The sequence below is a fragment of the Scyliorhinus torazame genome, chromosome 17 (genome assembly GCF_047496885.1).
Source record: "Scyliorhinus torazame isolate Kashiwa2021f chromosome 17, sScyTor2.1, whole genome shotgun sequence".
Taxonomy (NCBI): Eukaryota; Metazoa; Chordata; class Chondrichthyes; order Carcharhiniformes; family Scyliorhinidae; genus Scyliorhinus; species Scyliorhinus torazame.
The window spans coordinates 23,533,552-23,560,837 of NC_092723.1; the positions used below are offsets into that span (position 1 = coordinate 23,533,552).

Sequence of the window (27,286 nt, forward strand, 5' to 3'; positions counted from 1 at the left end):
TCTGGGGAAAGAGTGCTCGCTCAGTTGGCTCGATGACAGGAGTGTGGTGCAAAGTGACACTAACATCACAGGTGCAATCCTTGTACTTGCCGAGGCAGTTCATGAGGGCTCCCTTCTCATGTTACACCAGCATTTGATGCAGACTGGTGCCCCTCAAGTCATAACCATCTGTGTGTCCCTCTCTCTTCTATCATTGTTCCTGGTCCCCTGTGGACTATGGCTAGTTATGGACAGAGAAAGAGCAGGGTAATGGGACTAATTGGATAGCAGCAAAGATGGCATACGCATGACGGGCTGAATGGCCTCCTTTGCTCTGTATCATTTTATCTGTAGAATGAGTGAGAGCGTGGGAAAATTAAATGAGTAAACAGGAGGGATTTACCAGGGCAGGGTGACTGGGGAGCTGACAGTGCTGTACAGACCAACAATATTTGGTTTGGGGCAGCACGGTGTCACAGTGGTTAGCACTGTTGCCTCACAGCGCCAGAGACCTGGGTTGAATTTCAGCCTTGGGTGACTGTCTGTGTCTGTGCGGAGTCTGCACGTTCTCCCCGTGTGTGCGTGGGTTTCCTCCGGGTGTTCCGGTTTCCTCCCACAGTCCAAAGATGTGCAGGTTAGGTGGATTGGTCAGGCTAAATTGCCCCTTGGTCTCTCGGGATGCACAGGTTAGGTTACGGGCAGAGGGCGGGTGAGTGGGCCTAGGTAGGGTGCTCATTCAGAGGGTCGATGCAGAGACGACGGGCTGAATGGCCTCCTTCTGCGCTGTAGGAATTCTATGGTCCTATTGTTCTTTATAAAATTGGGAACATTTCTCAATTTAGGGAAGTCCCTCTGAATAGTCGCTCCCCACCTGATTATCATATCCATGTATTTCTGTTCAGAGTAATCAGCAGCAGCTGGTAATTTGGTCACAGTTTGTTGTTCTTCTTGGAGTCTTGGCAGTTCCACGTCTAATATCTGCAATTCAGAAAGGAGAAGGAAGTTGTGATCTGTCATTTCTGGAAACTCCAGCACTCCTGGAGATTTGGTGACTGCAGCTAATTTAGTATTAAAGGCGCTATTAGAATAAAGTATTAAAGGCGCTACTAACGCTTTGCAGTTCTGATCTCCAGGCTGTGCATGCATGGCAGTGATTTTTCTGATTCGATCTTTAACTCAGGCAGTTGTCCATTTTTGAAATCATGGCTCTAAAAGAAGCTCAGCTACCCAGAATGCACTTGTCATAACACTGTAGTGATCTCTGTATGTAGTGATACATGGTCAGACTATGTTAAGCAAGTACAGGCAATTGAACACTGGATGGCCACACTATCAGGACCTATCTTTCCTGTGTCAGGAGCGCAGAGAGTACAGAAGAGAGTCAGCTAGAGAGAAGAAGTTAATAGATATCAGTATTTAGCATTATCTTATTTCATAGTTTAATCTACAGTTATTTGTTTGTTTACTAGTCCCCGAACAGGTGCCGGAATGTGGCAACTAGGGGTTTTTCACAGTAACTTCATTGAAGCCTACTTGTGAGAATAAGCGATTATTATTTGTTCAGTATTAAGTATAAAGAACTCACAAGATTATTTTATATTACTCATTAAATTACTTTATCAGCGGGATTCGTAAAGGGTAGGCAGTCAAATACTAATGTGCGAAGGCTCCTAAATGTGATAATGATCATCAGTGGAGGGAGAAGTGGAGATAGTGACAGCCATGGACGCGGAGAAGGCCTTCGATCGGGTAGAGTGGGAGTACCTCTGGGAAGTGTTGAGGAGGTTTGGGTTCGGGGGAGGGTTTATTAGTTGGGTTAAGCTCCTGTATAAAGCCCCGGTGGCGAGTGTGGTCACGAACCGGCGGAGGTCGGAATATTTCTGGCTGTATCGAGGGACGAGGCAGGGGTGCCCCCTGTCCCCTCTGCTGTTTGCATTAGCAATTGAACCTTTGGCCATGGCATTAAGGGAGTCGGGGAAATGGAAGGGGGTGGTTCGAGGGGGAGAGGAACATCGAGTGTCGCTGTACGCAGACGACCTGTTGCTGTATGTGACGGATCCAGTGGAGGGGATAGTTGAGGTAATGCAGATCCTACGGGAGTTTGGAGACTTTTCGGGCTATAAGCTCAATGTGGGAAAGAGCGAGCTCTTTGTGATCCATCCGGGGGACCAGGAAAGAGGGATAGATGACCTACCGTTGAAGAGGGCGGAAAGGAGCTTTCGATATTTGGGGATTCAGGTAGCTAGGAGCTGGGGGGCACTGCACAAACTTAACTTGACGCGTTTGGTGGAACAGATGGAGGAGGATTTTAAAAGGTGGGACATGTTGCCACTCTCGCTGGCGGGTAGGGTACAGTCGGTTAAAATGGTGGTCCTCCCGAGGTTCCTTTTTGTGTTCCAATGCCTCCCAATTGTGATTACTAAGGCCTTCTTTAAGAGGGTAAGCAGGAGCATTATGGGATTTGTGTGGGCGAGCAAGACTCTGTGGGTAAGGAGGGGGTTCTTGGAGCGTAGCAGAGATAGAGGAGGGTTGGTGTTGCCGAATTTGGGTGGTTACTATTGGGCAGCCAACGTGGCAATGATCCGTAAGTGGGTGATGGAGGGAGAGGGGGCGGCGTGGAAGAGGTTGGAGATGGCGTCCTGCAAAGGAACGAGCCTGGGGGCGCCGGTGACGGCACCGCTGCCGCTCTCGCCGACAAGGTACACCACGAGCCCGGTGGTGGCGGCAACGCTAAAGATCTGGGGGTAGTGGAGACGGCACAGGGATGCAACGGGAGTCTCGGTGTGGTCCCCGATCAGAGACAATCATCGGTTTGTCCCAGGAAGGATGGACGGGGGGTTTCAGAGCTGGCATCGGGCTGGGATTAGAAGAATGGGGGACCTGTTCATTGACGGGACGTTTGCGAGCTTAGGGGCGCTGGAGGAGAAGTTTGGGCTACCCCCGGGAAACGCTTTCAGGTACATGCAAGTGAGAGCGTTTGCGAGGTGCCAGGTGAGGGAATTTCCGCTACTCCCGGCACAGGGGATTCAAGATAGGGTGATTTCGGGCGTATGGGTCGGAGAGGGCAAGGTGTCGGCGATATACCAGGAGATGAAAGAGGGGGAGGCTTTGGTAGAGGAGCTGAAGGGTAAATGGGAAGAGGAGTTTGGGGAGGAGATTGAGGAGGGGCAATGAGCTGATGCCCTAAGTAGGGTTAATTCCTCTTCCTCGTGTGCCAGGCTTAGCCTGATACAATTTAAGGTGGTTCATAGAGCGCATATGACGGGGGCGAGGCGGAGTAGGTTCTTTGGGGTGGAGGACAGATGTGGGAGGTGCTCAGGAAGTCCGGCAAACCATGTCCATATGTTTTGGTCATGCCCGGCACTGGAGGGGTTCTGGAGGGGAGTTGCGGGAACAGTATCTAAGGTGGTGAAAGTCCGGGTCAAGCCAAGCTGGGGGCTAGCACTATTCGGAGTAGTGGATGAGCCGCGAGTGCAGGAGGCTAAAGGGGCCGGCATTCTGGCCTTTGCGTCCCTAGTAGCCCGGCGAAGGATCTTGGTAATGTGGAAGGAGGCGAAGCCCCCCAGCGTGGTGGCCTGGATAAATGATATGGCAGGGTTTATCAAGTTGGAGAGGATAAAGTTTGCCTTGAGAGGGTCGGCGCAGGGGTTCTACAGGCGGTGGCAACCATTCCTAGACCATCTCGCGGAGCGTTAGATGAAAGTCGGACAGTAGCAACAGCAACCCGGGGGGGGGAGGGGGGGGGGTTCTCTGGGGGGCATTTGAGCAAGAAAACACATGAATGATCCGGAAACTGGCATGTACGGGAAGAATCCAATGTACAAAGTTCTGTATCTTATTGACTTGCCATGTTCATGTCTTGCCACGCGAGTTCTTTTTCTTTTCTTTGTTACGGGGGGGGGGGGGGGGGGGGGGGGGGGGGTTTGTTTGTAAGGTGGAAAATATTGTTGAAAAATTCTTAATAAAAACATATTTTTAAAAAGAAATTACTTTATCATCACAGGAAGACTACGTCTATATTTCAACAACTCGGCTAGACAAAAAGAGTAATATATATATTACAATATCGTGATATAACAAACACTGCTGTAACCAATGGGGTTATAACAACAATGCCCAGCCGGAAGGAAGGCACGGGATACAATAACGAACTTGGCATCTCCAGGAGCAGGGAACGAGGAGAATAAAGACGAAAGACGGGAGGAACGGCAGAAGCGGAGGTGAGCGCGAGACGGCAGCGAGATCCGTCCGGGAGAAGCAAGTGACAACACGAACACCAAACCCATTCGAGTATTGCCCACTGTAATTGTCTCTCCGGCACCCGAATGTATATTTACCTCCCCCGTCTCCACCCCCCACTCAAACAGTCGCCTACTTATGTGTTGTAAATAATTTTGCCAGGTGTACAGAGTTGCTGCTGGTGAGCTGGTGCACAATACCCAGTTATTCTATTTTATTTGTTATTTTTTTATTATTTATTATTTTATTTCCTTTGGTATGTTTGGGTGTGCCCTTCTCTGTTTCTTATCCTGTGTACATAATGGTAAATATAATTTGTTCAAAAACCCAATAAAAAACATTTATAAAAAAAATACTAACAATGCCCAATTTGTGAAATTCCTGAGAAAAATAGGAACATTAGTAGGGTAAACGCTCTGATTATACTCGCAGAAAACCACAACTGTGCCCCATTTAGGACACAGTGCTCTATTAAGTCACAGCTTTAGAGAAACGTGTGACTTACTTCTGTTGTGTCAGAACGATGGCCGTTTTCTGCTGTTGAATGGATTCGCTGTTCAAACTCATGTTTAATGTTTTCTAGATTCCAAGTAAGCTCACGTGCTTTTGTTATAAAGTTCAAAAATACCCAAACAACTTCCCATTCCATTGCTGCGACACAGCACGTTCAGTCCCTGACAATCCACCTGTTCCACTTTCAAACCCTCACAGCAGCCATTCCCTCTGTCTCTCTCGTATGTTTTATCGGACATTTATATGCTGAACTGCCCCCCTCAATGTTCCTGAGCTTCTTCTACCTTCCACTTCCTTCTGTGTGGACTGTGCAGAGAAACAAAATTATCCCACTCTTTCTCAATCTCACTCATTATTTCCAGGACCTCAATAGAATCGTTCAACTCCCTCAGCCTTTCCTTCCTCCTGTTTATTTCCAGTGCCCAAATCAATTGTTGTCTTGTCAAATAGTCAACCCCCCCCCTCCCCCCCCCCCCCCAACTCCAGAGCAACAAATATATTTTTTCAAAAAACCAAAACGACGTTTCGCCCAAAAGATCGCATCCGTCTTCAGAAATGACTGCCCTTTAACTTGTCCTGAAAATTAACGTTTATGTACCTTGTTCAAATGAGCTTCATAGTTCTCCAGATTCTCTCCGAGGTCCACACTCTGGCTATTGAAGGATCTCAGTTGCTTTCTGATCTCACAGGCTATCCTGGAAAATGCATTGTGATTACAAATCCAATCTAAATGTTCATCCACAAACTCTTATTATAGAACATAGAACATACAGTGCAGAACGAGGCCATTCGGCCCATCGAGTCTGCACCAACCCACTTAAGCCCTCACGCCCACCCTATCCGCGTAACCCAATAACCCCTCCTAACCTTTTTTTTTGAACATTAAGGGCAATTTTAGCATGTCCAATCCACCTAACCTGCATGTCTTTGGACTGTGGGAGGAAACCCACGCAGAAACGGGGAGAACGTGCTGACTCCGTACAGACAGTGACCCAACGGGGAATCGAACCTGGGATGCTGGTGCTGTGAAACCACAGTGCTAGCCACTTGTGCTACTGTGCTGCCCATCTCATTATTCTCTCATATCTCTTTAAAATGCTCTTTGCCAGATTCCCAATGCCTATATAAACAAGGAGACGTTTCATTTTATTAATCCTCTGGATGGGTGTTACTGCCAAGGCCGGTGTTATATAAAGCTGAAAACCAGGTAACATCGGCAAGTTGACTTACCTAACGTCTTTACCCACAAGTAAATAAGTTGTTTTTTGCCATAATCCAACTTTTGACTGACATATTCAAATTCTTAAGTTGCCCTGTGGGGCTTGAACTCACATTCTCTGGATTCGGGATCCTGCAACTTAGGGGGACAGGTTAGCTCAGTTGGCTAGATGGCTAGCGTGTGGCTCAGAATAACACCAACAGCCTAGACAGAGCATACACAACATGACAACGTAACTGCCACACTATCCTGTGGTAAGGATCGGTGCTCATGCCAGTCCCAGCTCTTCCACCAAGCATTTGATCACTTGTCCCATTATGTGTCTCAATGGCCAATATTGGCTGATTACACAAATGAAACAACATTGGGAAATTTTACTACGTCAAGGCGCAATACAAGTACGAGTTCCTGTTTGTGTTGAATTTAACATTATTGCTGCTCAGTCACAGAGCCAAACATTTAGCCAGCTATGGGCAAGTCTAAACTTCTGAAGCTGTAGTGAAAAGCAACCTATTCATCCTTGGCTTTCCAGAATCGATGAAGCTGTCTTCTCTTATACTCAAGTTTCTGAGCAGTGAACGGTCAATATTCTGAAATACTCATGGATGGTCTGTAGCAGTTAGACACTTATCCAAGCCAGATTCAGTTATCTGCCCCAACAGCCTTTAGTCATCCAACTGACCATCAGCTACTGACCAGCTCTCAGGAACGAACCCCCAAACTAATCCTTAGGCACTAACCGCAAATGGTTCTCAGTTATTAACCAACTGGTCCCGAGTCACTTACATCAGTCCTAGGCCAACTATCCTAGCAACCTTCAGACACTTTTCCCACCTGGGCTTCAACCTTCAGGTCCTCCATCATCATCTCCGATGGATGCAAACCAGCCCTCAGTCACCCTGTGCAAGACAGTCTAGGTTACATACCTCATCCAGTCTTTGGTAGAGGCCAAAAGCTTCAGATATTTCTGCACAGATTCCTCTTTGACTAACATCTGCACCTTCTTCGCGTGCATTCCCATTTTGATCCTGGAACATGAAAGGAATACTAAGAATGCAAGATGTCCATCCAGTTGAGCAATATATGCTCAGGTGATAGTGAAAAGCTCAGAGACGGACCCCAACAAAATTGGAAAGTGTTTGAAACACATGCAGAGGTTTTTACATTGAACAGGTATTATGTATGGCAATCTTAAAGACCTTATTTAATCTAAATCCCTCTGATTAGTTTTTCAGATACCCATAAGGAAGGAACATAGAACAACTCATTGTGAACCTCTTATAAATCTTTGGTTGGGTCCCAGCTGGAGGATTGTGTCCAATTCTGAGCTCCACCACTTTACAAAGGATGTCAAGATCTAGGAGAGGATGTGGAGGAGATTGATTGAATGGGAGCAGAGATGAGGGGCTTCAGTTAATGTGGCAGGACTGGAAAAGCTGGGATTGTTCTCCTTGGAGCAGAGAAGGTTAGGGGAGCTTTAATAGAGGTGTTCAAAATTATGAAGGGTTTTGATATTTTGTTCTTATCTATGTTATTTCCACTGGCAGGAGGGTTGATTGTCAAGAGACACAGATTTCACATCCTTGGCAAAAGGTACACCTGATGAGAAATATTCTTTTTTCAAAACATATTGAAAAAACATAAGAAGTTGTTGTGGTCTGGAATGTTCTGTCTGAAGGGGTGTTGTAGGCAGATTCTGTGGTAACTTTCTCAAGATAATTGGATAAATATTTGAAAAAAAGACATTGAAGGGCTATGGGGAAAGAGCAGGGAAGAGGGATTAATTAGATAGCTCTTTCAAAGAGCCTACACAGGCGGGGTGGGCCGAATGGCCTCCTTCTGTGCTGTATCATTCTGCGAACCTTTGTCACCTTGCCACCAGCTCTGAAGATTGGTACGGTTACCATGGGTCACTATAGCTTCTGCAATGGGCAAGAGTTTCAATTTATACAACATCTTAATAAATATTGCAGCAAATTTACACACAAAACACTTACTATAATTACTCCATGGGATCTGTAATACACAGCTGAATCACAGAACAATCTCTGTTCAGCATCTCATCAGATAGATGGCAGTGCAAGCACTCCTTCAGCACGGATCTAGGGTGCTAACCAAGACAATGTACTCAGGTCATGGAGTGGGATTTGAACCCACAACCTTCTGAATTAGAAGCAGGAGTGCTTTCTTACGCTTTTAAACTGAGGCGAGACAAATTATAAAACAAACTTACTTCTCGAATTTATGAATTTGCTCCTCATTGTATTGAAGTTCTGAAAGAAACAAATACTAGATGGTTAGGTCACTGTGATTTTCAATTCTTAATACAAGCAGAGCCTGCATCTGATATGTAGGGATCATTAAACCTGGCTCCCATTATGATCATTCATGGACTCCCAGTTAGAAATGCTTGTGAGAAAGTCTTGCATTTCCATAGCATCTTCCACAATTTCTGGATCATCCCAGAGCACTTAAAGCCAATGAGCCCAGTCAGTGTTATAATGTAGGACACATATCAATCAATTTGCACACAGCAAGATAAATGGTGAGCTAGTTTGGTTTTCGTGACGTTAGGTGAAGGGTAGATGTGAGCTAAAATTCTGGAATGAACTCTGCTTTTCTTCAAGATACACAGAACCTGGGGCAGCACGGTGGCGCAGTGGGTTAGCCCTGCTGCCTCACAACGCCAAGGTCCCAGGTTCGATCCCGGCTCTGGGTCACTGTCCGTGTGGAGTTTGCACATTCTCCCCGTGTTTCCGTGGGTATCGCCCCCACAACCCAAAGATGTGCAGGCGAGGTGGATTGGCCACGCTAAATTGCCCCTTAATTGAAAAAAATGAATTGGGTACTCTAAATTTATTTTTTAAAAAGACACACAGAACCTTTTCTGTCAACTTGAGAAAGCGCAAAGGGTCAGGCTTAACATGGCTAACCTCTGTTAGTATCGTGCTCCTTCAGTAAAGCACTGGAAATGTCAGTCTGCATTTCGTGCTCAAACCTCTGAAGTGAGACTTGAACCTATAACGCTCTGACTCAGAGGAGAGAGTGAAGGGTATAGAGGTGCCAGCTGACTCTGTGTCCAATCGGAGCCGCTGAACCATGTTTAACACTATCACATCACCTGTACAGCCAAGTTCGATAATAAATTGGGTCCTTACTCATTTTCAATCTGTCCTTTCTGAGCAGTTGGTGAATGGCAAACACTTTCTCCAGTAAAACTTCCACTTTTCCAATTCTATGAAATAATTAGACCACAGAAGAATCAATTATTCCTGTCCTTTTCATTCTGCATTTTTACCACTCCTCCTTTCCTGGGTTGCTCAGGTCTCACTCATTCACTCGTAGTGAGTGAAGGCTGGTGTATCGGAACATCACAGCCGAGGAGACCCTGTCCTTAACTGACATCGACATAGAAGCATGTCTTCCCGTAAACATGACCGGCAACCAAAAAAAGAATTCCCATTTCTGTAGCGACTTTCGTGACATCAGAACATCCCAAAGAGCTTTACAGCCAATGAAGCACTTTTGAACTGTAGTCACTGTTGTAATGCAGGAGAAGCAGCCACTAATTTTCACACAGCAAGATCCCATAAACAGGAATGTGAAAATCTGGTCTGATAATCTATCTCAGTGATGTTGACTAAGGGATAACTATTGACCAGGACAGCAGGAATAGCTTCCCTGTTTGTCTTCAAAATTGGGCAGCACGGTAGCATTGTGGATAGCACAATTGCGTCACAGCTCCCGGGTCCCAGGTTCGATTCCCGGCTTGGGTCACTGTCTGTGCGGAGTCTGCACGTTCTCCCCGTGTGCGTGTGGGTTTCCTCCTGGTGCTCCGGTTTCCTCCCACAGTCCAAAGATGTGCGGGTTAGGTGGATTGGCCATGATAAATTGCCCATAGTGTCCAAAATTGCACTTAGTGTTGGGTGGGGTTACTGGGTTATGGGGATAGGGTGGAGGTGTGGACCTTGGATAGGGTGCTCTTTCCAAGAGCCGGTGCAGATTCGATCGGCCGAATGGCCTCCTTCTGCACTGTAAATTCTATGAAGTCTATCTATAATGCTGGGGGATCAGTTACTTCCGAGGGTAGACCATGCCTCGGTTTCATGTTTTATCCAAAAGGACAGGAGTTCAACACTCGCTCAGCACTGCGGTAGATGGGTTGACCTACGTTACATAGACCTCTGAAGTGGGACTTGAACCCAGAACATTGTGACTCAGAGACAGCAGTACTGTCCACAGAGCCAGTATCAGGGCAGGATTCTTCCCCTCTGTAACCCTAGGGCACTGAAACCAACTGTGGCCATGTCTCCTGCCCCAAGTAACTCATCGCAGATCAAGTATGGAATGTGGATTTTCATAATTCTGCACTAATATAAATAATTATGCGCTGTTCGCTTTCAAAGGCACTTAAAAAAAGGGAGATTGGGGCAGGAAGGTGGCGCAGTGGGTTAGCCCTGCTGCCTCACGACGCCGAGGTCCTAGGTTCAATCCCGGCTCTGGGTCACTGTCCGTGTGGAGTTTGCACATTCTCCCCGTGTTTGTGTGGGTTCCGCCCCCACAACCCAAAGATGTGCAGGCTAGGTGGATTGGACACGCTAAATTGCCCCTCTCATTGGAAAAAAATGAATTGGGTACTCTAAATTTATTTTTAAAAAAGGGAGATTGGTGGTCTGTTTAAAACTTGCGGGAACTGGCCACGGGTGGGTCGTGTTGTTGAGAAATTCACTTTGATCTACAGTTGGGAGTTTCTTGGTTGTCAACCCATGTTGCTAGGTGACAGACATCTTCTTCACTGTCAAACTGATTGAGGGAATTGTGGGGTAATTTTAACGAAGGTTGATATCAAGTTCTCTTTTTATTTGACACCCACCCAATACTCCCTCCGATTAGCTTCAACTGGAAGATACATTTGGGAGTGGCAAATATCAAGCAGCAAATTCAGTATCATCTCATTTCCAAAATAAATATGAATTCTTTGTCTTAAATAGCCCCCTGAAACTGATGTCAATTGAACCTGTCGGACCGTAAACTCATTCATCGTGGATAAATGTCTCCCTCAGCCTCTAAACTTTGCTCATTGGAATTCCCGGCCCTATAGCTCCTTCCACCTTGAGGAAAAATAAAACCTGGGCTGAATCCCTGGAAACTGTGCTGATTTGAGATCTTCGCTATAGAAAGGCCATAGAGAGTGCACAGTATAGATTCCTCAGTAAAATGCCAGGGATGTGGAACTATAAAAGTGACACTGGGATCGTGTCCACACCAGCAGAGGAAGTCAAGAGGAGATTTATGACAGGTTTTGCAGTTATCCAAGATTTTCTTAAACCGCCTACAGGGTAAGACCATTTCCTATAGCTGGGAAGAGAACGAGAAACAGTCATTCATTTACAATTGTCACAGAGATTGAGGATAGAAAAGATACTAGGCTGAATATCTTTACACATTGGAACGTGGAATGCTTGGCCGTAGGGCATGGTCAAGGCAGGGACCATTACATCTTTTCAGAAACAAAAATAGGGGACCAAAGAAAGGTACAGGGATCCTGCAAAAGACAGAGTAGCCATGTGATTATCTCGGGATTAATACAGGGCTCTGAAGATGGAGCAGGGAAGTGAGATTAACTCAGGACTGATACAGGGCTCTGGGGAAGGGACAGGGCAGTGAGATTAGCTAGGGATTGACACTGTGCTCACGTGCTGTCCTCATGATGTGTCTCGTTGCTTTTGGACCGTTCAGCTGCCATCAGGTCCAGTTGCTTCTGACTGCTTTGAACATTCTGGGAACTGGTCGCCATGAGTTCCAGAGCCTATAACACAAAATAATGAATCTTGCACTTGATTTTTCTTATGTTTGTCCTACTGTAAAGAATATATTACATTGCAGTCATCCAGGATAGATGCAGCTCGAGTTAGATACAGTGTAAATTTACCCCTCTATACTGTCCTATCAAACACTCACAGACGGGTACAGGAGACCTCTCGGGTGTATTAACTCATGCATTGTGCTTCCAATTATAATTTGAATAAAATGGTTTTGGTTCTACCTAACAGATCATTCATTCTCTCTCTCGCTCTCTCTCTGGGACTAAAATATTTTTCTGGTATACCTTCTAAGTCTAATCTCCATTTACCCCTTTTGCTTCTGATTAACACTGAAAGAATAATCAAAGTATTTATTACTCAGTCCCACAAAGAGATTCCCCTGTAACCTTTCTAGACATAGAAATAGGAGAAGGCCATTTAGCCCCTCGAGTCTTTTCCGTCACTTAAGTCAGATAATAGCTGATCTGTACATTAACCCCATTCACCTGCCTTGGTACAGTATGCCTTAATACATTAGCAGTCATTAGCACTCTTTCCCCTTGGTTTCTGTGGCCATTAGCACCCGGTTTCCCTGGGTTTCTGTGGCTATGACTCATCTTTCATTCTCACTCCACGGTATAAATATTTCCCATTTTCTATGTCTTTGACAAAGAGTCATCGGACTCGAAATGTTAGCTCTTTTCTCTCCCTACAGATGCTGCCAGACTTGCTGAGATTTTCCAGCATTTTCTCTTTCATGCCTTAATACATTACACTCATGTCTAAAATCAATTGATGTCAGCTGAAAAGATATCAACAGATCCCAATCAGGGGGTTTGGAGGAGGAGATTATTACCAATTTCCACTATACTTTGTGTAAAGAAGCGCCCCCTGACTTCACTCCTAATGGCCAAATGTGGAGTTTGGATATATTCCTGTTGGACCGAGCAAGGGGGTGAATTGGGTGATAATTTCCCAAGTACCTGGATCCATCTGGGGCTCAGGGAGAATGTGTGCTGATGTCAGTCAAGACTGCACCAACTAACGTCAGAAATGAATGACTAACTCACCGACTGCAGCTTATCGCGAAGTCTACTCACTTCTGGCAGATTCACCTGAGGCCCAGATCTAGAAGGGAAAATTTCAGAATGAGTGTTCTGATTTTGTATCAGTGTCAGTCAAGGCTCTGAGGGTCGCCTTTGAGTCAGACGCTCAAGGATTCAGCACAACACCAAAAGGCTTTGAGTCCATAACTTAGACTGATTGTCAGAGTGCTGAGGGAGTGCTGCACTGTTGGAGGGTCATACTAAGGGAGTGCTGCACTGTTGGAGGGTCATGACTGAGGGAATGCTGCACTGTTGGAGGGTCATGACTGAGGGAATGCTGCACTGTTGGAGGGTCGTACTGGGAGGGTGTTGCACTGTCGGAGAGTTAGGACTGAGGGAGTGCTATGCTGTCAGAGGATCAGCAGTGAGGGAGTGCTGCATTGTTGCGAGATCAGTGCTAAGAGAATGCTGCAATGTCACAGGAGGGGGAAGGGTGAGCGAGGAGGAGATGGGGAGAAAATGGGGGGAGGAGATGGGAGCGGGAGATGGGGGAAGAGGGGTGAGAGGGTGGAGGGGAGAGAGGGTGAAGAGGGGAAAGGGCTTGTTAAAAAGGCAGTAAATTTACCATGCCTGACTTTAACTTGAATGTGGATTGGGAAAATCAAATTTTCAATGTTAGCCTTGTAGTCGGTTAAAATGGCTAACTCCCGATTAGAATGGCCAAACCCCGATTTAAAATGGCGAATGGAAGAGGCTGATGGGAAAATCAGCCAACAGGACTCAAACAGGCAGCTGCAGGCAAAACTGTGTATTCGCCTCTGGGGAGGCCAGACAGAATCGATACCTGCAGCCATCAACATAACAACACACCAGCCATCTGCATAGGAAGTAGCAATCCCGGGAACAATATGCTACAAATTAGACACACAAAGCCAACCCAGACTTTGCGCCAGCAGGAGCTTACACAAAGAGAGGTGAAGGACCACCTCGAAACCGCCCATCGATCAAGGAATCGCTCCAGCATTGGAGAATATCGAACCAAGTGATTGGGACCAAGTCCAATCACTTGGAACCAGGTACAAGGTCCGCCCCGAGAGGCGGAAATCCCCTGGGGACTATAAGAATAGGGGCCAAGTTCAAATCGACCCTTCTTCTCCTCTCCGCACCCTTCGAGACCCTTCTGCTGACCCTCTACAACAGCCGCAAGAAACAGTAAGTCTTACTCCAACGCTCGCTACGAGATAGGCACTCCTGACTATCAACCTGTACCAACTTTGAATCCCGCAGGCTCAGAACCCATAAGAAAGGCCATTTGTTTCCCTGACCTGGTGGGCCATTTCCAAAGTTAAGTATTGGCCTGTTAGTTGTAGGAAGTAGCTTAGAAGTTGAATTAATGTATAAGTATTGATTGCTGTATATAATAAATGTGCGTTGATTTAACTCTTACTAAGCGGTGTGTTGGATTATTGATCATTACTCGGACTTGAACCACGTGGCAGTATCAGAAAGATACCTGGCGACTCAAGAGCAAAGGTGATAGAACAAGAGAAAGTAAACTAAGGCTAAAACGAGCAGCAGCCTTGAGGAAGAGCTGATAAGGGCGCGATCTACCGGCCATGTTGTGGCCAAAAATGAAGCAAGGCCACTGGCAGAGAGGTCCGCTGGGCTTCCCAACAGCTGTTACGCCTCGCGAGATCTAACCAATCTCGCAGAGTGAAGTCAGCGGAGAAGCTGACTTACCTCTGCCTTCACCAGATTGAATGGAAACCCGGCATCTACCGGCCTCGCCGAGGAGACCCCCAACCGGGCATTGTTCAGCACTCGACCCCACAAATGGGGACAAGGTGGAATGGTACCCGGGGGGTCTCCCAGGCGATTGGAGGCTCCGGGTGGTTGACCTCTGGGCAGGGTGGCACCCAGGCACTGCTGGTGCCACCCAGGCACCTTGGCACTGCCAGCCTGTCACCCTGGCAATGCCACCTGGTACCCTGGTGATGCCACCTGGGTGCCAACCTGGCACTGCCAGGGTGCTCGGGTGGCACTGCCAGTGTACCAGGCTAGCAGTGCAAGGGTGCCAAGCTGGCATTGTGCCTGCACTGGGGATCGGGCTCGGGGTGCCCTGCCCCTATGTGGTGGGGTACAGGGGACCGGAGGACCTCCTGACAGATAGTTGTGGCGTTGGGAGGTTGCATTTTGGGGGGGGGGGCATAAGATCGGGCCGCCATTTAAAAATGGAGTGCCGATCCCTTCCTGCACTGAGGAGCTCCAGTGCAGGAAATGTGGCTAAGTGCGGCCTCGGCGGGGCGTTCCCCAGCGGGGCTCAAAAACAAGATAGAGTGCCGGTAGATGGGGATTAATATCTGGCGCTACAAGCCCCGGAAACGACCCCACTACTCCCAACCAGAACGGCACTTTAAGTTTTATTTTGGTTAGATTGCGCCGACAGTTACCTAGAACAATATGTTGCGGGTCCAATCAGGGATCAGGTTGTTTTGTATCTGCTAATGTGGAATGAGGTAGTTTCATAAACAATCTCAGATTAAAAGATCCCCTAGGAAACAGTGACCATAACATGGTAGAACTCAGCATTCAGTTTGAGAGTGAGAAACTCTTGGTCAGTTTGCTGGCACTGCCCAGTGCTGCCACCGTTGCCCAGGCTGGATTTGTGACCTGGCTGGTGGGTCTCCTGCCAGTCTGAGGGTAGATAGTTGCCCTTCTCTCCTCCAAGGCATCTAACGTCCTTGTGAGGGCCCCCTCAGTGAATCTTGGAGCTGGCTTCTTGGCTGCCATCCTCCTCTTGTCTGTGAGCAACAGCTGTGGAGCAGTTTAAATGCCTTGCCCCTTCACTGAAGTGCTCGATGGGAATTGCATTGATTCCCTTACCGAAAATGACACGTTGCCATTTTGGGGGGAAATTCCATCCATTGTGTCTCTCTGTGGACTTCAAACCGCCTCATCAAGTTAAGTGATAGTTATTTTCCGGTGCAAGGACCCTAACCTTTTAAAAGCTTATGAACATAAGTTCTTTTTGATTCACTAAGAAACGGAGTACAGTCGCTCAATATGACTCGGGAATTATTCTGTATCTTTCAAGTAATTTTCCATTATTTAAAACCAGATTGATCACAGGCCGCAGGCGACACTCTCTGATATAAAACGTTAATTTTTTTGTGATAAACCCATTTTCAACCTGCGTTTATAACATTTATCGCTAGAGTATATCAAGGAGTAATTCTTGAAACAACAATTTTAGAAGTTCTGAAATGCGGTCCAATCGCGTTGGTACAGAGGTCATAGAATATAATTTACAGTGCAGAAGGAGGCCATTCGGCCCTCGCGTCTGCACCGACCCTTGGAAAGAGCACTGTACTTAAGCCCACGCTTCCATCCCATCCCTGTAACCCCACCTAACCTTTTGGACACTAAGGGGCAATTTATCATGATCAATCCACCTAAACTGCACATCTTTGGACTGTGGGTAGAAACCGGAGCACCCGGAGGAAACCCACGCAGACACGGGGAGAAAGTGCAAACTCTACACAGTCACTAGAGGTCAGAATTAAACCTGGGACCCTGGAGCTGTGAGGCAGCAGTGCAAACCACTGTGCCACCATACCGTCCCATGGCTGGCTTGCATTCGGAGATATGCAAATGTGTTTGGGCAGGAACCCGAGGTTTAAAAAAAATACTTGAATTTGTGGCCTAATCATTATGTGCCAAAGTGAAAAATATCTTTTAAAGTTTTTAATCATTGTGTACAGGGAGGAACAGAAGACCAGGCCAATTTGGGGTCCAGTATTGAGTAATTTGAGAGGGGGGGGTGGGGGTGGAATTAATCCCTGTGACTGGTCAATAACTCTGTTATCATTGTATCATGTGACTACCGGAATGAGGTAGGAGGAAGATGGATAAATGCTGGTCTTTTATATCAGAAGGAGGCTTATGTAAAGATGAGACATGAAGGTTCAGCAAGGGCGCTCGAGAGTTACAAGTTAGCTAGGAAGGACCTAAAGAGAGAGCTAAGAAGAGCCAGGAGGGGACATGAGAAGTCTTTGGCAGGTAGGATCAAGGATAACCCTAAAGATTTACATAGATATGTCAGGAATAAAAGAATGACTAGGGTAAGAGTTGGGCCAGTCAAGGAGAGTAGTGGGAAGTTGTGCTTGGAGTCCGAGGAGATAGGGGAGGTGCTAAATGAATATTTTTCGTCAGTATTCACACAGGAAAAAGACAATGTTGTCGAGGAGAATACTGAGATTCAGGCTACTAGACTCTAAGGGCTTGCGGTTCATAAGGAGGAGGTGTTAACAATTCTGGAAAGGGTGAAAATAGAGAAGTCCCCTGGGCCGGATGAGATTTATCCGAGGATTCTCTGGGAAGCTAGGGAGGAGATTGCTGAGCCTTTGGCTTTGATCTTTAAGTCATCTTTGTCAACAGGAATAGTGCCAGAAGACTGGAGGATAGCAAATGTTGTCCCCTTGTTCAAGAAGGGGAGTAGAGACAACCCCAGTACTATAGACCAGTGAGCCTTACTTCTGTTGTGGGCAAAATCTTGGAAAGGTTTATAAGAGATAGGGTGTATAATCATCTGGAAAGGAATAATTTGATTAGACATACTCAACACGGTTTCGTGAAAGGTAGGTCGTGCCTCACAAACCTTATTGAATTCTTTGAGAAGGTGACCAAACAGGTGGATGAGGGTAAAGCAGTTGATGTGGTGTATATGGATTTCAGTAAAGCGTTTGATAAGGTTCCCCACGGTAGGCTACTGCAGAACATACGGAAGCATGGGATTCAGGGAGATTTAGCAGTTTGGATCTGAAATTGGCTAGTTGGAAGAAGACAAAGGGTGGTGGTTGATGGGAAGTGTTCAGACTGGAGTCCAGTTACTAGTGGTGTACCACAAGGATCTGTTTTGGGGCCACTGCTGTTTGTCATTTTTATAAATGACCTGGAGAAGGGCGTAGAAGGATGGGTGAGTAAATTTGCAGATGACACTAAAGTCAGTGGAGTTGTGGACAGTGCGGAAAGATGTTACAAGTTACAGAGGGACATAGATAAGCTGCAGTGCTCGGCTGAGAGGTGGCAAATGGAGTTTAATGCAGAAAAGTGTGAGGTGATTCATTTTGGAAGGAATAACAGGAAGACAGAGTACTGGGCTAATGGTAAGATTCTTGGCAGTGTGGATGAGCAGAGAGATCTCGGTGTCCATGTACATAGATCCCTGAAAGTTGTCACTCAGGTTGAGAGGGTTGTTAAGAAGGCGTACGGTGTGTTAGCTTTTATTGGTAGAGGGATTGAGTTTTGGAGCCATGAGGTCATGTTGCAGCTGTACAAAACTCTGGTGCGGCCACATTTGGAGTATTGCGTGCAATTCTGGTCGCCGCATTATAGGAAGGATGTGGAAGCATTGGAAAAGGTGCAGAGGAGATTTACCAGAATGTTGCCTGGTATGGAGGGAAGATCTTATGAGGAAAGGCTGAGGGACTTGAGGCTGTTTTCATTAGAGAGAAGAAGGCTAAGAGGTGACTTAATTGAGGCATACAAGATGATCAGAGGATTGGATAGGGTGGACAGTGAGAGCCTTTTTCCTCGGATGGTGATGTCTAGCACGAGGGGACATAGCTTTAAATTGAGGAGTGACAGTTATAAGACAGATGTCACAGGTAGGTTCTTTACTCAGAGAGTAGTAAGGGCGTGGAATGCCCTGCCTGCAACAGTAGTGGACTCGCCAACACTAAGGGTATTCAAATGGTCATTGGATAGACATATGGACGATAAGGGAATAGTGTAGATGGGCTTTAGAGTGGTTTCACAGGTCGGCGCAACATCGAGGGCCGAAGGGCCTGTACTGCGCTGTAATGTTCTATGTTCTATGTTCTAATTCCAATACTCCTACTGGGGAATGAAAATATCATCAATACTCACAGCGTTTTAATTTTCATCATGGCGTTCTGACAGAAACTCAGTTTCAGGTTCAAAGTGGTAAATTGCTGAAGAGTTTTCCTACAATCTTCCTTTAAAATCACACTGGGAAAAGAAAATTATCATTCATCTGTCAATCAATCAGTCTATTAATCGAGTGATCGCCAGTCTATTACTAAATCTACCAATTTGTCATCAATGTACAAATCAATAATCTGTCAGCCATCCCCACAAAGGATTAAAAAGCCGGTTGGTCTCAGTGCCTAATTTCTAATTACGTAAATAGGCTTTAACAAACAGCTGAAGACCCAAATTGCTCAGCTATGAATCACAAGGTAGTCATGGATGTAGAATGTCATTCTGTCCTTCTTAATTCATCCACTCAGACAGACTCTACAAATTCCCCTTATTGTAATATCCAATTGTCTCTGTTTTACCCCTGGTATTAGAACCAAGGAGTTCATTCCGCACATTGCTAATTCTTTGTCTGAAGAAGGAATTCCTTTTACCAGTCCTAAACTTACCTTTTAATAGTTTGAATTAGTATTCCCCAGTCCTACTCCCACAATTTGATTGAAAGCAATATTCTGGGTTAAGTTTCTCGATATCTCTATGTAATCCCCTCTCAGAAGTCTCATCACTAGGTTGAAGATACCAAGTTTCAGAGAATCCGTAAAATCCCTCCAGTGCAGAGGAGGCCATTCAGCCCATCGAGTCTGCACCGACTCTCTGAAAGAGCACTCTACGTAGACCCATTCCCCCGCCCTATCCCTGCAACCCCACCTAACCTGCACATCCCTGGACACAAAGGGGCAATTTGGCATGGCCAATCTACCTAACCTGCACATCTTTGGACTGTGGGGGGGAAAGTGGAGCACCCGGAGGAAACCCACGCAGGCACTATGCAAACTCCACACAGGCAGACACCCAAGGCCGGAATCGAACCCGGGTCCCTTGCGCTGTGAAGCAGCAGTGCTAACCACTGTGCCACCCTTCATTTGATCTTTTCTAAGACCCTGACACTGGGCTATGTTTTCTTGCTCTGATCTGTGTTCGAATGTCATTCCCGTTTCTTGACAACCAGAACTGCCCATAACATTGATGGTGCAGTCTAACTGGAGCACGATATATTTGATCTAAGCAAATGTGTACGTGCACTGTGTTTACCAGCGGGCTGTCGAAGGATGGGGAGATATCACAGTCAAATCTAACTTACCTCTCATCACACCTCCACCGCACAAGAACTTTCCAATCAGAGATCATCGCTTCAAAATCGAGGGCTGAAGCCCTGGCTGATTTTTAGCCTCTCTAACCGAGGGGCACCATCCCAATCATGAGTCTGGCCGAGAGCAGCGATCAGAGCACAGATTGATTGTCAAACTCTGGCCTCGTCTGACCTGACTGCTCAGTACAGCAGAGCAGACAATATAGCTTAACCCTTGCTGGAGCGTATGTGGATTATTAAAAGATACAAAACCAGTTGGAATGAGTTGACTATTTCAATTCAGTCGGCCTCTTATAATCTATACTCCATAAACTGGACGCCCTGCTGAGTGTGTTCCAACTCACCTTAAACCCTGTGGATTGATCACTCCTGTGCTCACTGGCCGATAACAATTACCAGTTAAGCATCACCCCAATTTTAAAGTCCTCATCCTTCTTTTCAAATCCCTCGATGCCCTCAATCCCTCCCTATCTCTGTAATCTCCTCCAATCTACATCGTGCTCGAGATATCTGGGCTCTTCTATTTCAGGCTTCTTGAGCATTCCCCAACTTTAATCACTCCCACCATTGCCACCATTCCTAACCTCTGGAATTTCCATCCTAAATCTCTCTCATCTTTTAACTTGCCCCTTAAAATCTACTTTTTTGAGCAAACCTTTGTCCTACTAGTTCCTCAAGCAGCTTGATGTCAAACTTTGATTGATAACAGTTCCCGATAGCTCCTCCATGGTTTAACATGTTAAAGGTGCTATGTAAATCAAAGCTGCCGTGGTATATCCCCTCAGCTGGCATTTAGAGAGCGTCCTAAATACCCACAGTGCTGTTAGAGAGGGAGTTCCAGGAAATCATCTTGAGGGACAGAATCAGAGATATACACCCCAACATAGGGCTTTGCAGCAGTTTGAGAGATGTGCACACTGGGCCACAAACCTCCTTTGAAATTCAATTACTGACTGTGAAATGGGAAGTAATCCTGTAATATCTTGAAAAACTGGCGACCACCAGGTAGATTAACGAATAAACGGTTTATTCAGGCAAATAACTATTTACAGCAGGTGAGATAAAGGTTGCCATACTCCACCCCTCCAAACTCCTCACTAACAGTAAAGTCTGCGCTCAGTCCCAGGATTTGCGCGTTCCAACCTGATTGGTCCGATGGGTCACATGACCATCCAAAATACCATGCTGCCCCCCCCCCCCTAAAGGAGCACAATTTCTGTATCAAACTGGTAAAAAAAAACAATAATTTTCCTTAGGGGGGGATCTTTTCAGCAAAATTGCTTTTCACTTTGGCAGATACTCACAGTATCCAGTACATTCCTCGCAGCATTAAGTCTTGACATTTCATCAGAGATTTTGTGATCCTCAACAGGTGGTGAACAGCACTGGTCACTGTCTGAAATTTGAAGAAAACACACACACACACTCAGCAAATGCAGACTGAGCTAGTCTTCATATTGGAGGACACTCTCTGTCGTGTTGTGTGGCACTATCATCGTGCTGAACGGAGTAAGTTTGGAACGGATCAAGCAACTCAAGACTGGGTATCCATGAGGAGCTGTGGGCCATCGGCAGCAGCAGAACTGTACTCAGCCACGATCTGTAACCTCATGGCCCAGCATATCCCCCGCTCTACCATTACCACCTAGCCAGGGGTTCAAGCCCTGGTTCAACGAAGACTGCAGAAGGGCATGCCAGGAGCAACACCAGACATACCTAAAAGTGAGGTGTCAAACTGGTGAAGATACAACACAGGGCTACTTGTGTGTCAAACAGCATAAGAAGCAAGTAATAAACAGAGCTAAGTGATTCCACTACCAATGATGCAGATCTAAGCTCTGCAGTCCTGCCACTTTCAACCAGGAACAGTGGTGGACAATTAAACAACTCACTGGAGGAGGAGACTCCACAAATATCCCCACCCTCAATGATGGAGGAGCCCACATTTTTCCCATGTCTGTGTGGGTTTCACCCCCACAACCCAAAGATGTGCTGGATAGGTGGATTGGCCACGCTAAATTGCCCCTTAATTGGAAAAAAAAATAATTGGCTACTCTAAATTTATTTTAAAAAATGATGGAGGAGCCCAGTACATCAGTGCAAAAGATAAGATTGAAGTAATCTTTAGCCAGAAGTACCAGGCTGCTCCAGTACAGCTACAACACTGGTATCTACCCAGCAATGTGGAAAATTGCCCAGATGTGTCCTGTACACAAGAAACAGAACAAATCCAGCCCAGCCAATTACCGCCCCATGACTTGTGATCATCAGCAAGTGATGGAAGGGGTCATCAACAGTGCTATCAATCAGCATTTTCTTAGCAATAACCTGCTCACGGACACTCAGTTTGGATTCCGCCAGGGTCACTCAGCTCCTGACCTCATTACAACCTTGGTTCAAACATGGAGTTGAACATCAAAGGCGAGATGAGAGACTTTCCTTTATATCAAGGCAGGATTGGACTGAGAGTGGCAACAAGGAGCCCTAGCAAAACTGGAGTCTATGTGAATTGGGGAGAAAGCTTTCAGCTGGTTGGAATCATACGGGGCACAAAGGTAGACGTTTGTGGTTTCTCGGAGGTCAATGATCCCAGTCCCAGGATATCACTGCAGGAGTTCCTCAGGGGCGTGTCCTAGGCCCAACCACCTTCAGCTGCTTCATCAAAGACCTTCCTTTCACCGTAAGGTCAGGTGAGGGTGTTCACTGATGACTGATAAATGTTTCAGCACCATTTGTGATTCCTCAGATACTGAAGCAGTATTCCCATAAGCAGCATGACGTGGACAACATTCAGGTTTAAGCTGATAGGTGGTCAGTGACATTTGCGCCACAAGTACCAGGACATGACCATCCCCTCCAAGAGAGTATCTAATCGTCTCCCCTCAACATTCAATGGTATTACCATCACTGGATCCCCCTCTATCAACATCCTGGGGTTTACCATTGGCCAGAAGCTGAACTGGACTGGCCACATAAATACTGTGGCTATCCGAATAGGTCAGAGACTGGGAATTCTGCGGAGAATAACTCACTTCCTGACTCCTCAAAGCCTGTCCACCATCTAAGTCAGGAGTGTGATGGAATACTCTCCATTTGCCTGGATGAGCGCAGCTCCAACAACACTGAAGAAGCTCAACACCATCCAGGACAAAGCAGTCCACTCGATTGGCACCCCTTCCACCACCTTCAACATTCACGCTGCCCACCAGCGAAGCACAATGGCAGCTGTGTGCCCAACCTACAAAATGCACTGCAGGCTTCATAGCCAGCACCTTCCAAAACCCACAACCTCTACCACCTAGAAGGACAAGGGCAGCAGATGCATGGGAACGCCACCACCAGCACGTTCCGTTGCAAGCCACTCACCATCCTGACTTGGAAATATATCACCGTTTCTTCACTGTCACTGGGTCAGATTTCCTGGAACTCCCTCTCTAACAGCACTGTGGGTATACCTACACCTCATGGACTGCAGCAGCTCAAGAAGGCAGCTCACCACCACCTTCTCAAGGGCAATTAGGGATGGGCAACAAATGCTGGCCTCGCCAGTGAAGCCCACATCATAAGAATAAAAAAATTTCAGCAGTGACTCAAAACATGGCAAAATTTCCTACTTCAATTATATTAGGATAGCCATCAAAGAAAGGCACATTAGTGACAAAGAATTGTAAACTTCCTCCATGCAAAGGTCCCATCAAACATCCCCTGAGTAGGTACAGCACAGGATTAGATACAGAGTAAATCTCTCTCTACGCTGTCCCAATCAAACACTCCCAGGGCAGGTACAGCACGGAGTTAGATACAGAGTAAAGCTCCCTCTACACTGTCCCCATCAAACACTCTCAGGACAGGTACAGTACTGGGTTAGATACAGAGTAAAGCTCCCTCTACACTGTCCCCATCAAACACTCTCAGGACACGTACACCCACATGGTTAGTGTAGCACAATCAATCACTCACGAGACGAGATGAGAAGGAGTCAATCGATGGCTTTATTACGCAGACTTGTTCCCCAGCAGCACAGTTACAGAATGCGGTTGCTGGGTGAACCCGGGCTCTTATACTCCGCCTTACTGGGTGGAGCCAGTAGGTGGCTGATCCAATCGGGACCCGGCGTCTATCCACCAATAGCCTCTCGGCATCACAGGGTACCATAACACCCCTAATGCATACCACCACAGTTAGATACAGAGTAATGTTTCTTCTACACTGTCCCCATCAAACATTCTCAGGGCAGCTATAGCACGGGGCTCGATACAGAGCAAAGTTCCCTCAACACTGCCCCCATCAAACACTCCCAAACATGTACAGCACAGGGTTAGACACAGAGTAAAGCTACCTCTACACTGTCCCCATCAAACACTCCCAGGACAGGTACAGCACTGGGTTAGACACAGAGTAAAGCTCCCTCTACACTGTCCCCATCAAACACTCCCAGGACAGCTACAGCACGGGGTTAGACACAGAGTAAAGCTCCCTCTACACTGTCCCCACCAAACACGCCCAGGGGCTGTACAGAATGGGCTAAAAGCAGAATAAAGCTCCCTCTACATTGTCCCACGACTGGGCCCCAGACCCACCCTACAAGATTTACCCCTTTCTGTGCCAGTGCAGCCAATTCCATGTGTTATACCAGTCATCCATTGGCCAATGTAACCCAGTGCAGAATATGGGCCATTTTGCAATCCGACTAACCCAGACAAGGAAGCAGTCGAAAAGTGTGGACAGGCAGCAGGCTGGCAGCTGACCCTACCCCATCCAGCTGGACGGAAATTGGTTTCAGGTCGCTGTGATGAAAGGTCAGTGTCCAAAACAACACCCATGGTGTCCACTTCCACCAGTTCCTCCCTCCAAACTCCCCCTCCCCCGCCATTACAAACCCACAGTTACCTTTGCAAGATTTGCATCGTTGATTAGATCAAACTTTGGAGGAAACATTGGTATCTCAGCTGTGAACAGAGAGAACAAGAGAAAATGGGTGAAAAATTAAAGACCAGAATCTCCTCTAATTCTTTTCATCAGGAAGCTTCCATTGATTTATACAGAAGCGGATGTCTCTCCATGTGATGCATATTGCCAAGTTATGTCAACAAACAATATGTTTCCCCAAACACTATTTTCACAATTGAATTCTTCTCAGTACACACAATTAATAAATCGAATATTCAACTCCAGAGACATCCGAACATATGAAATAGATGGAGAGTAGGCCATTCGGCCCCTCGAGCCTACACCGCCATTGACTAAAATGATGGCTGATTGGTTTGCGTTTCGAATTCCACATTCCCCATTTACCCCCGATAACCTTTGGTTCCCTTACCTAACAAGAATCTATCTATCTCTGCCTCAAAAATATTCAATGACTCCGGCCTCCACCATTTTCTGAGGCAGAGGGTTCTTTTCTTTAAAAAAAAAAAAATTGCTTATTGTCACAAGTAGGCTTCAAATGAAGTTACTGTGAATAGCCCCTAGTCGCCACATTCCGGCGCCTGTTCGGCGAGGCTGGTACGGGAATTGAACCCGTGCTGCTTGGCCTGCTTTAAAAGCCAGCTATTTAGCCCTGTGCTAAACCAGTCCCATATATTTTTAATCTAAATTTAGAGCACCCGATTCTTTTTTCCAATTAAGGGGCAATTTAACGTGGCCAATTCACCTACCCTGCACATGTTTTTGGGTTGTGGGAGTGATATCCATACAGACATAGGGAGAATGTGCAAACACCATATGGACAGTGGCCCGGGGCCAGGATCGAACCCAGGTCCTCGGCGCATGATGCAACAGTGCTAACCACTGCGCCACCGTGCTACCCCCCGAGGGAGAGCATTCTAAAGTTGCACCAACCTCTGAGAAAAGATTCTCCTCATGCCTGTCCTAAAAGGGCGACCCTGAATTTTAAAACAGTGTCCTCTAATTCTGGATTAGATTGATATATGTCTATATATCAATCTAATAAACCTACTCGGAACCGCCTCCAATGCATTTACAACCTCCCTTAAATAAAGAGACCAAAACTGCAGACAGTATTCAAGATTGTAAAAGGTTCACAGTGTCAGTACTGTGGGAGCAGTGCACTTTTGGAGGGTTATTACTGAGGGAATGCTGCACTGTCAGAGGGTCGGTACTGAGGGAGCACTGCACCTTTGGAGGGTCAGGAGTAAAGGAGTGCTGCACTGTCAGGGGGTCAGTACTGAGTGAGTGCTGCCCTGTTAGGGGGCCAATACTGAGGAAGAACTGCAGTTTTGGAACGTCAGTACTTTAGAATGTTGCGCTGTCAGAGAGTCAGTAATGAGGAAGTGCTGCACTGCCAGAGAATCAGTCTGTAGGAACATTGCACTTTTGGAGGGTTAGTACTGAGGGAGTGCTGTACTGTCTGAGAGTCAGTTCTGAGCAAATGCTGCATTGTCAGGGGTCAGTACTGAAGGAGCGCTGCACTGTTGGGGAGTGAGTTCGGAGGGAGCACTGCATTTTCCAAGGGTCAGTACTGAAGGAGTGCTGCACTATCAGAGGATCCCCACTGTGGGTGCGCCACACTTTTGGAGGGTCAGTACTGAAGGAGTGCTGCATTGTCAGGTGTTCAGTAGTGCAGTAGTTCTGCACTGTCAGAGAGCGCTTCACTGTCAGTGGGTCATTACTGTGGGAGCACAGCATTGTTGGAGGGACAGTACTGACGTCCTACACTGTCAGAAGGTCAGTATTGAAGGATGCTGCACTGTCAGAGGGTCAGTACTGAGAGAGCTCTGCACTGTCAGAGGGTCAGTACTGAGGGAGCACTGCACTGTCAGAGGGTCAGAACTGAGGGAGCACTGCACTGTCAGAGGGTCAGTACTGAGGGAGTGTTGCACTATCAGAAGGTCAGTGCTGAGAGAGCGTTGCACTGTCAGGGGGTCAGGATTCAGAGAGCACGCAGGAAGCACTGTGGCGCAGTGGTTATCACTGCGGCCTCACGGCACCGAGGTCCCAGGTTCGATCCCGGCTCTGGGTCACTGTCTGTGTGGAGTTTGCACATTCTCCCCGTGTTTGTGTGGGTTTCGCCCCCACACCCCAAAGATGTGCAGGGTAGGTGGATTGGATACGCTAGATTGTCCCTTAATTGGAAAAAATGAATTGGGTACTCTAATTTTTTTTTTTTTAAAGGATTCAGGGAGCACGGCATTCTTGTAAGGTCAGTTCAGAGGGAATTCTGCACTGTCAAAGGTTTAGTAATGAGTGAGTACTGCATTGTTGGTGGGTTAGTACTGAGGAGCACTGCATTGTTGTTGGGTCAGTACTGACAGAGTGTAGCACTGTCAGAGAGTCATTAATGATGGAAGCTGCACTGTCAGAGGGTCAGTACTGA

The 27,286-nt window shown here is 46.7% G+C and overlaps 1 protein-coding gene across 2 annotated transcripts in view; it reads right to left on the bottom strand.

The window, feature by feature from the left end:
• The window catches only part of ikbke (inhibitor of nuclear factor kappa B kinase subunit epsilon), an 86,569-nt gene that overhangs the window by 6,265 nt on the left and 53,018 nt on the right, over window positions 1–27,286 (bottom strand). For both annotated transcript variants that reach the window (XM_072480200.1, XM_072480201.1), the window contains 10 exons: window positions 24,841–24,899; window positions 21,255–21,346; window positions 18,729–18,830; window positions 12,825–12,882; window positions 11,647–11,759; window positions 9,109–9,185; window positions 8,184–8,223; window positions 6,877–6,978; window positions 5,330–5,426; window positions 851–957 (listed from right to left, as the gene is read on the bottom strand). In XM_072480200.1, the coding sequence (XP_072336301.1) occupies window positions 851–957; window positions 5,330–5,426; window positions 6,877–6,978; window positions 8,184–8,223; window positions 9,109–9,185; window positions 11,647–11,759; window positions 12,825–12,882; window positions 18,729–18,830; window positions 21,255–21,346; window positions 24,841–24,899 (847 nt within the window). The remainder of the gene's footprint in view (window positions 1–850; window positions 958–5,329; window positions 5,427–6,876; window positions 6,979–8,183; window positions 8,224–9,108; window positions 9,186–11,646; window positions 11,760–12,824; window positions 12,883–18,728; window positions 18,831–21,254; window positions 21,347–24,840; window positions 24,900–27,286) is intronic.